This window comes from Gadus chalcogrammus, chromosome 1 (genome assembly GCF_026213295.1).
Source record: "Gadus chalcogrammus isolate NIFS_2021 chromosome 1, NIFS_Gcha_1.0, whole genome shotgun sequence".
In the NCBI taxonomy this organism is placed as follows: domain Eukaryota; kingdom Metazoa; phylum Chordata; class Actinopteri; order Gadiformes; family Gadidae; genus Gadus; species Gadus chalcogrammus.
The window spans coordinates 17,036,579-17,049,875 of NC_079412.1; the positions used below are offsets into that span (position 1 = coordinate 17,036,579).

The window sequence follows — 13,297 nt, forward strand, 5'->3', positions numbered from 1 at the left end:
TCCTCCTCCTCCTCCTCCTCCTCCTCCTCCTCCTCCTCCTCCTCCTCCTCCTCCTCCTCCTCCTCCTCCTCCTCCTCCTCCTCCCTCTCCTCCTCCTCCTCCTCCTCCTCCCTCTCCTCCTCCTCCTCCTCCTCCCTCTCTTCCTCCTCCTCCCTCTCCTTGGTCCTATTCTTCTTCTCCTCCTCCAGCGTGGAAGGGGATGGACGGCCTGGCGAGAGCGGCCCTTCCCTGGACGGCGGAGCCGGCTACGGCCGTGGACCAGTGACTCACGGCTCGGCCATCAGCCCCGACCGCTTCGACGGCCCGCTCTACAGCCACGGGGTCCAACCGGGCCCCCAGAGGCCCCGCCGGCCCAAGCTCCAGCACTCGCAGTCCATCCTCCGCAAGCAGGCCGAGGAGGAGGCCATCAAACGCTCCCGCTCGCTCTCCGAGAGCTATGAGCTCTCGGCCGACCTCCAGGACAAGCAGGTAGCTTAGCATAACCGAGTTATTTCTTTCTAGGATATTTTTCTAGCCCCAATGGTTCAAAACGTCAATTAGTATTATTATAGACGTACAGACATCTGATCCAAGGATTCCGTACAGCTTCCATACATAACTCGAGATGGGGATGTGCTTTGATCATTTCGTTGTATAGGCGACTGTGCAATGACAATAAAGGCTATCTTATCTTATAATAAGTGCTCGTCAACCATTCTTTAGCGTCTGTAAGAACGTCCGGGGTCATGAAGTGCTACTGTTAGCGATTACAACCAGCGAAAACCTTAAACCAATGACGGTGAACGGTTGGTGGTTTGTGTGCTGAAGCAGTCGCTGTGTCGTCCCTCTCCTCCCAGGTGGAGATGCTGGAGCGTAAATACGGCGGCCGCTTCATAACCCGCCATGCGGCGCGCACCATCCAGACGGCCTTCCGCCAGTACCAGATGAACAAGAACTTCGAACGCCTCCGGAGCTCCATGTCGGAGAACCGCATGTCCCGACGCATCGTCCTGTCCAACATGAGGATGCAGCTCTCCTTCGAAGGCCCCGAGAAGGTGCACAGCTCGTACTTTGAGGGCCGGCAGGTGTCCTTGACGGAGGACGGTAGCCCCCTGGGGCCGTCGGACTGCGGCGACATGGAGGCCCACCAGCAGGCCAACATGGCGGCCCACCCCGCCCCGCAGGGGGACCTGAGCGACGCCATCACGGAGCTGGAGGACGCCTTCTCCCGGCAGGTCAAGTCCCTGGCCGAGTCCATCGACGACGCGCTCAACTGCCGCAGCCTGCAGGGCGACGAGGGGCCCGACCCGGACGCCATGGGCTGCGGCGAGATGGCGCGGGAGGCGCCCTACCAGAGGAAGTCGCACCGCCGCGGGCCCTCCCCCGGGCGCCTGCACGACGAGATGATGGCGTCGTACAGCGACGTCACGCTGTACATCGACGAGGAGGACATGGCCCCCGCCATGGCCCGCTCCCGCTCGGGCGAGCAGCCCTCCAGCACGGAGTCGGACGTCCGGCTGCGCTCGGTCAACTCCTCCTCCCAGGAGTACTGGCCCATGGACCCCAAGGACGAGGGCCGGGACACGGACACCAGCTGCCGCAGCACCCCGTCCCTGGAGTGCCAGGAGCAGCGGCTGCGCATGGACCACCTCCCGCTGCTCACCATCCAGCCGCCCAGCGACAGCTCGGCGGAGCACAGCGACCGCTCGGACCGCAGCTCGGTCAAGCGGCCCCCCGTGTACGACCCCCACAGCCACATCGTCACGTCCTCCCAGGCCAGCCCCAAGCACATCTCCCACGGGCCCCCGCCGCCGCGCACCTCGTCCCGGGAGGAGGACGCGCCCCTGCGGCACCGCCACCGCCAGCTGGAGGGCCACCTGGCCATCAACGGCTCGGCCAATCGGCAGAGCAAGTCGGAGTCGGACTTCTCCGACGGGGACAACGACAGCATCAACAGCACGTCCAACTCCAACGACACCATCAACTGCAGCTCCGAGTCGTCGTCCCGGGACAGCCTGCGGGAGCAGACGCTCAGCAAGCAGACGTACCACAAGGAGACGCGCAACAGCTGGGACTCGCCCGTGTTCAGCAACGACGTGATCCGCAAGAGGCACTACCGCATCGGACTGAACCTCTTCAACAAGTAGGTGCTGCAAGTAGGAGGCGGGTGTTCACCGCTAATTGCGGGCGGTTTAAGTTCCACTGATGTGTAGGGCTGTTGAGAGAATGGGCCGTTCAGAGAGCATACCTAACGTTTAACTCACTCAAGTGTTGCACAGTGAACTGTGTGTAGTACTACACCCAGGAATACTCCAATACAAGAATATATAGTTGTTTGACATCCTGGCCGTGACACTGCCATTTATTCTGGGTCTCATTATGTCCGTCCTTCGACTTTTTTCTCGACAACCGTTCATCCAATTTACTTCAGACTTGACACCTGTATGGCTGGGGTCCCCAGGAAGTGCCGTGTCTAGTGTGAAGTTGTTAAGATGAGCGGTGCCCCTAAGGCCAAGCCATCGGCCCGTTTTAAACAGGAACTCACACACTTCCAGACAAAGCAAATCAATATCGGGTCTTCGTTTTTCTTTCTTTAAAATACCATTTTTGCTCCTGACAAATGCAATATGAAATGTCTCCCGTCAAACTTTATTCCTGCAGCAAGGAACTAAAGAACGTTTGTGCATATAATGGATGAACACAGCTTTATCTGTGCTGTGTGTTTAATGTAATGGTTCCAACCTAAAATATTCAGTGGTTCCTCTTTCTTATATTTTTAGGAAGCCAGAGAAGGGAATACAGTACCTGACTGAGAGAGGGTTTGTTCCTGACACCCCTGTGGGCGTGGCCCACTTCCTGCTGCAGAGGAAAGGCCTCAGCAGGCAGATGATTGGTGAATTCCTTGGCAACAGACAGAAGCAGTTCAACAGAGATGTCTTGGAGTAAGCATTGTTTGTTTCTCTTTTTCAGCCGTGCATTGCATTCATCTGTCATCCCATTAGAACGAAGAGTTTGTTTTAGCAAGTCATTACCCCATTCTGTGCATTTATCTGATCAAATCTGTTTTTGGTATTCATTTAATAATATGAAATTATACGTAATGAGAGTCAATTACATTTAAGGAATGCAATGTCAAACATGGGTTGCATGAAATGACGTATTCCTAAACAAACACTTGCTTTGATTCTGCTCGTGATATGGAGGACTGGTGCTAGTGTCACTAGAGATCCTGTGGCCCCCAACGCTTCCATAAACAGACTTCACTTAAGACCTAATCTTCACTGATCTTGGTATTGAATTAAATATGATTCACCTTGTCTGCAAGACATCATACAATGGCAGCCTTGGGAGCAGAGAAGCTGGGCCTTTGTCTATGTATTACTGTGATAGCTGGCCACTTTTTTTATCTTTCTCCCCTCCAATTTTAATTTTTCCTTATGCTCTCTGATTCATCTTCATGTGCGTGTGTGTGTGTTCCAGCTGTGTGGTTGACGAGATGGACTTCCAGAGCATGGAGCTGGACGAGGCTCTCAGGAAGTTCCAGAACCACATCCGTGTGCAGGGCGAGGCCCAGAAGGTGGAGCGCCTTATCGAAGCGTACAGGTTAGTGGGCAGATAACAGCGGAGCATTCAAACATAACCGAGAGGCCGAAACAACCAATGAGAAGACACCACAACCAGAGGCCTCCCCAGGTCGAAATATCAAGTATAAATATACAATGACCATCCCTGGAGGATGACAGTCAGGTGACCCAGATGTTTGAGCCATCTGTGTAGGAAAAAAGAAACATGGGTTATATGACCTTGAAACCTGACAATCATGCCTCTGTCAATGCCTCTTACATATACCTAGAACCCTTGTGAAACATTGTTCCTGAAACAGTTTTTGCTGTTCCTCGTATTTTGCAAACAAAATAAAGAGGAACTACCTACGTTAACTTGATCACAGTTTGTACGTCCTGCTATGGCCCTAGCTAAAGCTGACGACTGTAGCACCAGGATGTTTTATTAATGGCCAGAACGAGCCGGGGCGAGCGTTACCCTTGCATGAGTAAATGGTGCTGTCCCTCACGGAACCTTGAAAAGCCTCCACACGGCAGATACAACCTCCGCCTCTGAGTGAAGAATGCTTTGGCACTTATTCTGTGTTATTTTCTTAGTTTAGGAAGCACTCATCAACAAAATATGTTGTTTGTGGCTTCATCGACGTGATGCTGACATTACGGTCTGTCCCCCAGCCAGCGGTACTGCATCTGCAACCCCACGGTGGTGCGTCAGTTCAGGAACCCAGACACCATCTTCATCCTGGCCTTCGCCATCATCCTCCTCAACACGGACATGTACAGCCCCAACGTCAAGCCCGAGAGGAAGATGAAGATGGAGGACTTCATCAAGAACCTGCGAGGTAACCAAGGCTACTGTTTATGCAGTGTAATATCGTGATAGAGTATGCAGCATGCATTCTATCTTGGAGAAAGAGGGAGAGAGAGATTTTAACCCGAAGGTTAACATCAATCAAGGTCCTTGTAGCCTCCTAGGTCCTCCTGACACCACAACACTCTGCTCCTCCTAGCAGTCGAGTGTCGAGGTGTCCCTGAGCAAGACCCCTAACCCTAACTGCTCCCGATGAGCTAGCTGTCGCCTTGCGTGGTTGGCTCCGCTGTCGGTGTGTGAATGAACTGTTGTTCATGCACACAGAGAGATGTATGTGTATTCTATTCGTTCTGAGGGTGCTTGTGCGCTAACCCGTGTGCGTGTGCTCTGCCCCAGGGGTGGACGACGGCGAGGACATCCCCAGGGAGACCCTGGTGGGGATCTATGAGAGGATCCGCAAGCGGGAGCTGAAGACCAACGAGGACCACGTCTCCCAGGTGCAGAAGGTGGAGAAGCTCATCGTCGGCAAGAAACCGGTACGTTTACCTCTGTCTTTATGTAATAAACAATGACCATATGCTAGTGTGATATACTGCGCGATATGCTGCGTGACAGCGTAAATTGGCCTGTTCCTCGCCGTATTTCTGAGGGTAGATAGAGAAGGAGACATTGAGAGTACAAAGACTAAAAACATATCCAGATGGAGGGAGAGCAGTAGGTGAGGGACAAAGGAAGAATGTACACTATGAAAACCATAATGTTATAACATCGTTCCCTCCGTTTCAACTGGGTCCTACAAGGCTGTTATTCATTCCCTTACGGCAGTGGTAACACAATTAAAGTACATTCTAAAGAGAAGTATTCAAAAAAACCTATTAAAAACGCATTGATCTTGTGGCCCAGCTAAAGCACCACAAGTGTAGAGAAAAAGCAACCCACAATAAGGGCTTTCTTCAGTAATCAGGCCCAGCGGTGGGGGATCGCAGTGGGCTTGGGTTTACGGGAAGATCTGTCTTCACATTAACGTCATTAAAACGTGGCAGACCCCCGTGGCAGGCTCATGCAGGCACCACGCGTTCTTATGCCGGCCTTTTGGGCATTATAGATATCTGAAGTTGAATCTTCATTTCCTGTTCTGGGCTCTGCACCCTGGTCAGGAAGTTACCTCATGGGGTTGTGAAACCCATTCTATATCTGGTGCCTCTATGTCATCTCTTTCTCTCTCTCTTTCTCTGTTGTTAGATCGGGTCCCTCCACCACGGCCTTGGATGCGTAAGTTATACTCTGTAAATGGATTCACTGTCAGCCATCATTTGTCTTTGGTTCTACGTTGCTGCCTGTTATGCTGCTTGTCCTGGGTGTTTAAATCCACCTTATTTAAGGCTCTGTACCGTAAGGACTACCTGTACTTTTGCCTTCTAAAGGGCTAAATACAGCATATATCTTACAGGAGACTATAAGGCAACTGGGGGACAGCTTCAATAGTTACGACAGAGAGGCAGCAGTTGTTTACAGATGCCGCACAAAGCAGGGGTTATTCATCACTGGCAGGCCCATAAACCACCACACACGTAGCGGCTGGACAAACAACATAGACAAGATGTTGGACTGCATTTTTAGTCCTTAAATCCCAGTGGATCCCTGTGTGTATTGTTATATTCTGCATTACTTGCGTATTGCTCAATGACGTGGGGATCGGTACCAGTTGGCTGCGTGTCACATTGAGTTTGGAAATCCTTTAATCTGATCCTAAAACCCACGACTTTTCAAAAGGAAAACAGCTAAACCTCTTCCAATCTCGCTGTACTTATTATAACCATAGTGTAAAAACACAAAGGACACGCACATGTGAATCCAATCGATGGGCGGCCTCTGGGCCTGCTCTAGCTTGTGGAAAAAGGGGTCTGTTCTTCTGTTTCCTTTCCAGGTGCTAACAGGGATTGGCACCCTGTTCTCTGGGTGACACTCTTTGGAGGCGGTCATTTCTGTGAGGTAATTTGTCCTTCTTCAAACCCCCATCCGTAGGTGCTGTCGCTGCCCCACCGCAGGCTGGTGTGCTACTGCCGTTTGTTTGAGGTGCCGGACCCCAACAAGGTGCAGAAGCTGGGCCTCCACCAGCGGGAGATCTTCCTGTTCAACGACCTCCTCGTGGTACAGTACCCTTCCCGTCGGCGGGCGTGCTTAATGAAATGCTAGTGGGTCGGGTGTCTGGCTATTTACCGGGGTCAAACATCTGTAGGCCTACTTGAGGAAAATACTGCTTATCTCCTCCTTGATGCCCTGTATCTGGTAAACTGCTGTGCTTTGGCTGAATGAATTACGGGTAACTAAATAGTATTCTTAGTTGGGTTTTGATCGATCTCTGTTCTAATTCAACCCTATTCGTGTGTGTGTGTGTGTGTGTGTGTGTGTGTGTGTGTGTGTGTGCGTGTGCGTGTGTGTGTGTGTGTGTGATATCAGGTCACCAAGATTTTCCAGAAAAAGAAGAACTCTGTTACGTACAGCTTCAGGCAGTCCTTCTCGCTCTATGGGATGCAAGTCATGCTGTTTGAGAATCAGTGTAAGTAGCACACACGGCGCCTGATGCCTTCTCCCGTCGGTTAACGTCCTATATGCGTTTGCCACAGCCATAGGAAGGGCATCTGTCGCACTGCAGCGTGACGATCGCTCTCCTCAGTTCACACAGACGCTACCCGTGCTGCTTTTACTGCTCTCTGATCAACGGCATGTCAAGTCATCGCCTATCTCTCTTTCCTCTCCCTCTCCCTCTCCCTCTCCGCCGTTGTCACTGCAGATTATCCCAACGGCATCAGACTGACGTCGGCCGTGCCCGGTGCGGACATCAAAGTCCTCATCAACTTCAACGCCCCCAACCCCCAGGACCGCAAGAAGTTCACCGACGACTTGCGCGAGTCGATTGCCGAAGTCCAGGAAATGGAGAAATACAGAATTGAGTGTGAGCACAGAACGCTTTTCTACCTCCCCCCTCTCCAGGTTCCCGCAGTTCCCTTCAAACCGTGTAAAGTATAAACAGGGGCCTGGCAGCCGTTATACCGGCCCCTGTTCACTGGAAGAATGTTTAAAGAGCTTATAGTAATGAGCACCAGTCCTTGTGGAGCAGGCCTCAAAACAGAAGGGACAGCACATGGGGATGTATGTTGGGTTCACAGATATAGATTTACCCCCTTGGTCAACAGTACACAGAGGGGCCTCGGTCCTCACTAACAGTACACAGAGGGGCCTCGGTCCTCACTAACAGTACACAGAGCGGCCTCTGTCCTCACTAACGGTACACAGAGCCGGCCTCACCAACAGTACACAGAGCGGTCCTCACTAACAGTACACAGAGCGGTCCTCACTAACAGTACACAGAGCGGTCCTCACTAACAGTACACAGAGCGGTCCTCACTAACAGTACACAGAGCGGTCCTCACTAACAGTACACAGAGGGGCCTCTGTCCTCACTAACAGTACACAGAGGGGCCTCTGTCCTCACTAACAGTACACAGAGGGGCCTCGGTCCTCACTAACAGTACACAGAGCGGCCTCTGTCCTCACTAACGGTACACAGAGCAGCCTCTGTCCTCACTAACGGTACACAGAGCCGGCCTCACCAACAGTACACAGAGCGGTCCTCACTAACAGTACACAGAGCGGTCCTCACTAACAGTACACAGAGCGGTCCTCACTAACAGTACACAGAGCGGCCTCTGTCCTCACTAACAGTACACAGAGGGGCCTCTGTCCTCACTAACAGTACACAGAGGGGCCTCTGTCCTCACTAACAGTACACAGAGGGGCCTCTGTCCTCACTAACAGTACACAGAGGGGCCTCTGTCCTCACCAACAGTACACAGAGGGGCCTCTGTCCTCACCAACAGTACACAGAGGGGCCTCTGTCCTCACTAACAGTACACAGAGGGGCCTCTGTCCTCACTAACAGTACACAGAGGGGCCTCTGTCCTCACTAACAGTACACAGAGGGGCCTCTGTCCTCACTAACAGTACACAGAGGGGCCTCTGTCCTCACTAACAGTACGCAGAGGGGCCTCTGTCCTCACTAAAGGTACACAGAGGGGCCTCTGTCCTCACTAACAGTACACAGAGGGGCCTCTGTCCTGACTAACAGTACACAGAGGGGCCTCTGTCCTCACTAACAGTACACAGAGGGGCCTCTGTCCTCACTAACAGTACACAGAGGGGCCTCTGTCCTCACTAACAGTACACAGAGGGGCCTCTGTCCTCACTAACAGTACGCAGAGGGGCCTCTGTCCTCACTAACAGTACACAGAGGGGCCTCTGTCCTCACTAACGGTACACAGGGCGGTCCTCACTAACGGTACACAGGGCGGCCTCGGCCCTCACTAAAGGTACATAGCCTCTGTCCTCACTAAAGGTACACAGCCTCGGCCCTCACTAACGGTACACAGCCTCGGTCCTCACTAACGGTACACAGGGCGGTCCTCACTAACGGTACACAGGGCGGCCTCGGTCCTCAATAACGGTACACAGCCTCTGTCCTCACTAAAGGTACACAGCCTCGGTCCTCACTAACGGTACACAGGGCGGCCTCGGTCCTCACTAACGGTACACAGCCTCGGTCCTCACTAACGGTACACAGGGCGGCCTCGGTCCTCACTAACGGTACCCAGCCTCGGTCCTCACTCTCCTCACCCTTGGCCACAGCGGAGCTGGAGAAGCAGAAGGGCGTGGTGCGGCCCAGCATGTCCCAGAGCTCCGGGCTGAAGAAGGAGGCGGGGAACGGCAACATGAACCGCGGGAGTCTGGACGACACCTACGCCATGGGGGAGGGGCTGAAGAGGAGCGCCCTCAGCAGCTCCCTGCGAGACCTCTCCGACGCAGGTACCAATTACCCCTCGCTCGCCTCGCTCTCTCTCCTTAATCCAGGCTGGTTCAGACTCTCCATTGCTCCACAAGCAGAGGGGATGGGGGCGGGACTCTGCAGGAGTGGGGGGGGGGGGACACAATCCTCTACATAATGCGATTGGTTGGTTGGGTTGACTTTTTGAAGGATAGCAATGAGAAGAATTGGATTTATGGAGTGGCCTTCAGTGTGTTGACCTTGGAGCTGCTCTCCATACCATGCGTCCAATGTCACTCATGTACAAAAATTGCGTGTTCAGCACAGCTTGCTTGATTTCTTTTTATTCAAAAACTTTTATTTTGAAGGCGTGCTGCACAAACAGTTTTTGCGACGGTTGATTTAAGGGAGCTTCTTTTTTTTTAAGTGAGCACAAAAGGCCCGAATGAAGGTGATTTAATGCAAGATAATTAGCATTCGCAATGTCTGGAAGTCATCCATCCATTACCTTTTGAACTGCTTCAGTTGTATTCATTTATCTTGTCACACTTATGTTACAGATTACAAGTTTTATTTTCTTCCTAATTGATTCCATGACGAGTCTTTCCTTTCAGACATACACCAACCCCCCCTCCACCATCTATTTCAGATTTGTTTTCTTTTTTTTATTAATATAACTCGTATTCCATTCTGAATCATCAACCATTGAAATGTATCTACCATTTCAAATCGAAACAATCTTTCCATTTATTTGCATGTATATATATATTGAATTTATCTATATGCAAATATAGATGTATATTTGCAAATACATATGTATCAATGTTCTAAGTGGCCTGGCCCAACATCTTTGCTCCGAGCCAATATCTGAATCCCTCTATCTTGAAACAATTCGACTACATCTGGATAATGACTACGCTATGTGTGATAATATAATGAAATCCAGTCTGGAGGAGGATGTGTGTGTGTGTGTGGGGGGGGGGGGGTGAGGGTCCAGTCTCACTGTTGGTGGGTGATCAGCCCTTCTGCTCGGTCCAAGCGATCATATCCTGACCCCTGAGCGGGAGTCAGCTCAATCAGGGGACGCATTAATTAGCACTCATTAAAGTGATGGACAACAGAAATCCTTTATCTTCTTCTAATTAGGTTATCAAAGCAAGGGTGGCTCATTTATTTCAGAAACATTTGTTGTCATATTTTTTAAATTCTCTTTCATCCTAACAGCAGTCAATGAATCAAACTGTCTTTATCTTTGACTCCTTTTTGTATCTGCTTTCGCAGGTCTTTAATAAGCGCGTCCAAACATTTCATTCGGCCTGAATGACATGTTTGTACGGCCTATCTTTCTGTCTACATACCTGGCTCCCTGTGCAAACTGATTGCGCATAACCGGAGTCATCCACAAGTCTTGGCAGACCTATTGCTAAAGCAAGCAAGCTAGTCGCGTGTTTTGGGGGAGTGGCTTGGAGGGGTGCCTGAAGGGAGGGGTGGCATTTTTCATTCATTTGGATACGCTTAAAATCTAGCTTACTACGGCTGGTTTCCCCAAATTGCTTTAAAGGTTCATTTTCGGTCCTTTGGTTTCCTCCTATTTCTTCAAGCATATTTGATGAGTGGAGTCTATTGTCCCTCTTTACTACTTAGTCAATCAGGTGATTGTAATTACCATACGCTCACATGGCCAAGCCGGGCCAATCACATTACTGCATCAGTGCAGCTGAATGAGGCTACGGTGTTTCGGACTTTGAAGAAGTGCAAACTACAAGCAAAAAACAGCGAGGAGGAGACGGGGTTTCAGACCACACCGTTACAATTCTCTTCATGACCGACTTTATAAGCTGACTTTGAGCTGTATATTATTAACCTACTATTTCACATTATCTTGGCAAGATATTCGGCAGGGGTGTAATGGATCCATCCCTTTGTGATTTGCTGTGGTTATTTTTCATTTTTAGCTCCTGTTGTCCATCACTTTAATCTTTTCCTGTCCATAAGTGTACCTAAAGATCATTTTAACGCAGGAAGCCGCATGCTAATGAAACTCTTTCTTGTGTACAATGTTTTCTCTTTCTTTGGTTCTTCTCGCCATTCTCCATCCCATGCGTTCTTCGCCATTATGTTAGTACACATCAGGGACTCTCCTGGTTATGTGTGATAAGTGGTCAAGTGTCATTGGCTTAGTGTGCGTGTGTTTGTCTGTGTCTGTGTTTGTGTGTGTAACAAAGGCAAACATGCTCCGTTTGTCCTACTCAGCCCCCTGTATTTTGCCTGTACATCCCATGTGCAACATTCATTGTATTGCTTTTGATGTGTTCTCTCCTTCTCCTGTGACCGTCACTCAGACGCTAGGTGTCAAAGCCCCTCCGTCCGGTGCTCCATGCTGAAGTACATCTCTTTTAGCGGAAGCACATTTGGAAACTGGGGGGAAAAATTTAGAAACGTTTCCTAGAACTCAACTCCATCAGTTGCCTATTCAATCATCTGATTTGGATCTGGAGTTGAAGCAAGGAAATGACGGATTAACAACGTTGGGTAGTTTAGATAAACACCGGTCCAGAGTTAATTGGATCGTGGGCAAATAACGAAATTCCAAAAATACCCCCGAAGCTGACACAGAAAATATAGCCATTACAGCCATAACTATCGCCTCCTCTGCCCCCAGAACCCCCCCCCCCCCCCCCTTCAAGTTACCCCTGCCTCCCCTCACAGTCACAAGCCCCACTCAATTGGCCCCTTCACCACTCCCCCTCCTTCACCCCCCCCCCCCCCAGCCCTGTAGGGGGCCTGCGGGCCCTCCCCAGCCCGGCCCGGCCCTGTGTAGTCTGGTCCAGGAGTGCTGTCCGTCTCTAATCTGTGGTATTGCATGTCCCGGGCAGGCAAGCGGGGGCGCCGCGGCAGTGCAGGATCACTAGACAGCAATATGGAAGTAAGTTGGAAGCGGCTGGTCTCCAAGCTACCTCTGTCATGTGATGATGTGCACCGTCCACCATTTCCCATTTTATTATTTTTCACTTTATTTTGGTCTTGCAACCCTCCTCCTCCTTCTCCTCCTCCTCCTCCTCCTCCTCCTCCTCCTTCTCTCCTCTTGTTATGTTTTGCTGTCGTAGTTCATCTGGTTTGAGAACATCCCCTCGGTTTGTTTGTCTATCCGCTCCTCATTCCCTGGGATGCGTTCCACTGACAACAGCCCACCTGCCTGCCTGGGCTAGTAGTGTGCATGCATGGGTTGCCTGCCTCTGACCTCCCCCCCCCCCCACCCCAACACTGTCTGGTCACGCATCCCCGTGGACGTCATGCTATGAGGCTTTCTGTTTTGTAACTTGAAACAAGCATGAGTCTACTAACGGACCACGCCCTGTCCTCCTCCCCCCTTGTCTCCGTCTGTCCCCCCCCCCCCCCATGTCCGCTGTCTCTTCACCAGGTTGTCCTTCAGTCAGTCAGTCAGTCAGTCTGCGCTTTTGGCTGGGTTGCTCCTCCTGGTCTGTTTTGGTCTTTGGGTCTTTAAGGATACACGTGTACGAGTCTTGACTTGGTTGTTGTTATCAACAGCGAGAGGTTCGATAAGAAAGGAAGCACGTCCGTGTGTTCTGCTCTGTAATCCTTCGTACCCCTCTTTAGAAAGGGGGTCTCTATTTCAGGAAGGACGCTAGGACTTTTGGTTCTGTTTTTAATCCAGTTCCGCACCAAATGGGTTTCATGTGCACTTCAGACGTGGATTTCATTCCGTTATCTCCTCATTCATTACACTTGGCTCACCGGGTCCATGTTGTCGGGGTTCAAGTCTGCAAATTTCATTTTCTAAAGGCATATGGTCTCGATCAAGGCGCACATAAAAGAAAATACAGTGTGCTCTTGAAAGGACTCGGCGACGCCCACTGCAAAGTAATGACATTTCATGCACTGGGGGTTAGGAGCGGGATCCTTAGATCTGGGTGAGAGAGCACGTGGGTCGGTCGGTCTCTCTTAGTCTCTCCTCCGTCTCTAGATGAATGCTTTACCTGATGCGGATGAAGGCTTTGGCCGTCACACATCCTCTCTGCATGTAGAATCTACTCCTTCTTTTGGTTTTGTTTTTTGCCAAAGCTGCATGCGTGATTTTTCTTTTGGTTTTTCTTTTGCCAG

At 51.0% G+C, this 13,297-nt stretch overlaps 1 protein-coding gene across 5 annotated transcripts in view; it reads left to right on the forward strand.

Moving 5' to 3' along the window:
* The window catches only part of LOC130384775 (IQ motif and SEC7 domain-containing protein 1-like), an 82,198-nt gene that overhangs the window by 66,126 nt on the left and 2,775 nt on the right, over positions 1-13,297 (forward strand). For 4 of the 5 annotated variants that reach the window (XM_056593107.1, XM_056593117.1, XM_056593134.1 and 1 more), the window contains 12 exons: positions 189-468; positions 837-2,122; positions 2,760-2,921; positions 3,460-3,582; positions 4,218-4,384; positions 4,750-4,889; positions 5,596-5,625; positions 6,379-6,504; positions 6,814-6,913; positions 7,148-7,309; positions 9,040-9,216; positions 12,052-12,101. In XM_056593107.1, coding sequence (XP_056449082.1) covers positions 189-468; positions 837-2,122; positions 2,760-2,921; positions 3,460-3,582; positions 4,218-4,384; positions 4,750-4,889; positions 5,596-5,625; positions 6,379-6,504; positions 6,814-6,913; positions 7,148-7,309; positions 9,040-9,216; positions 12,052-12,101 — 2,803 coding nt within the window. The remainder of the gene's footprint in view (positions 1-188; positions 469-836; positions 2,123-2,759; positions 2,922-3,459; positions 3,583-4,217; positions 4,385-4,749; positions 4,890-5,595; positions 5,626-6,378; positions 6,505-6,813; positions 6,914-7,147; positions 7,310-9,039; positions 9,217-12,051; positions 12,102-13,297) is intronic. The other variant, XM_056593142.1, reaches the window with a different exon arrangement.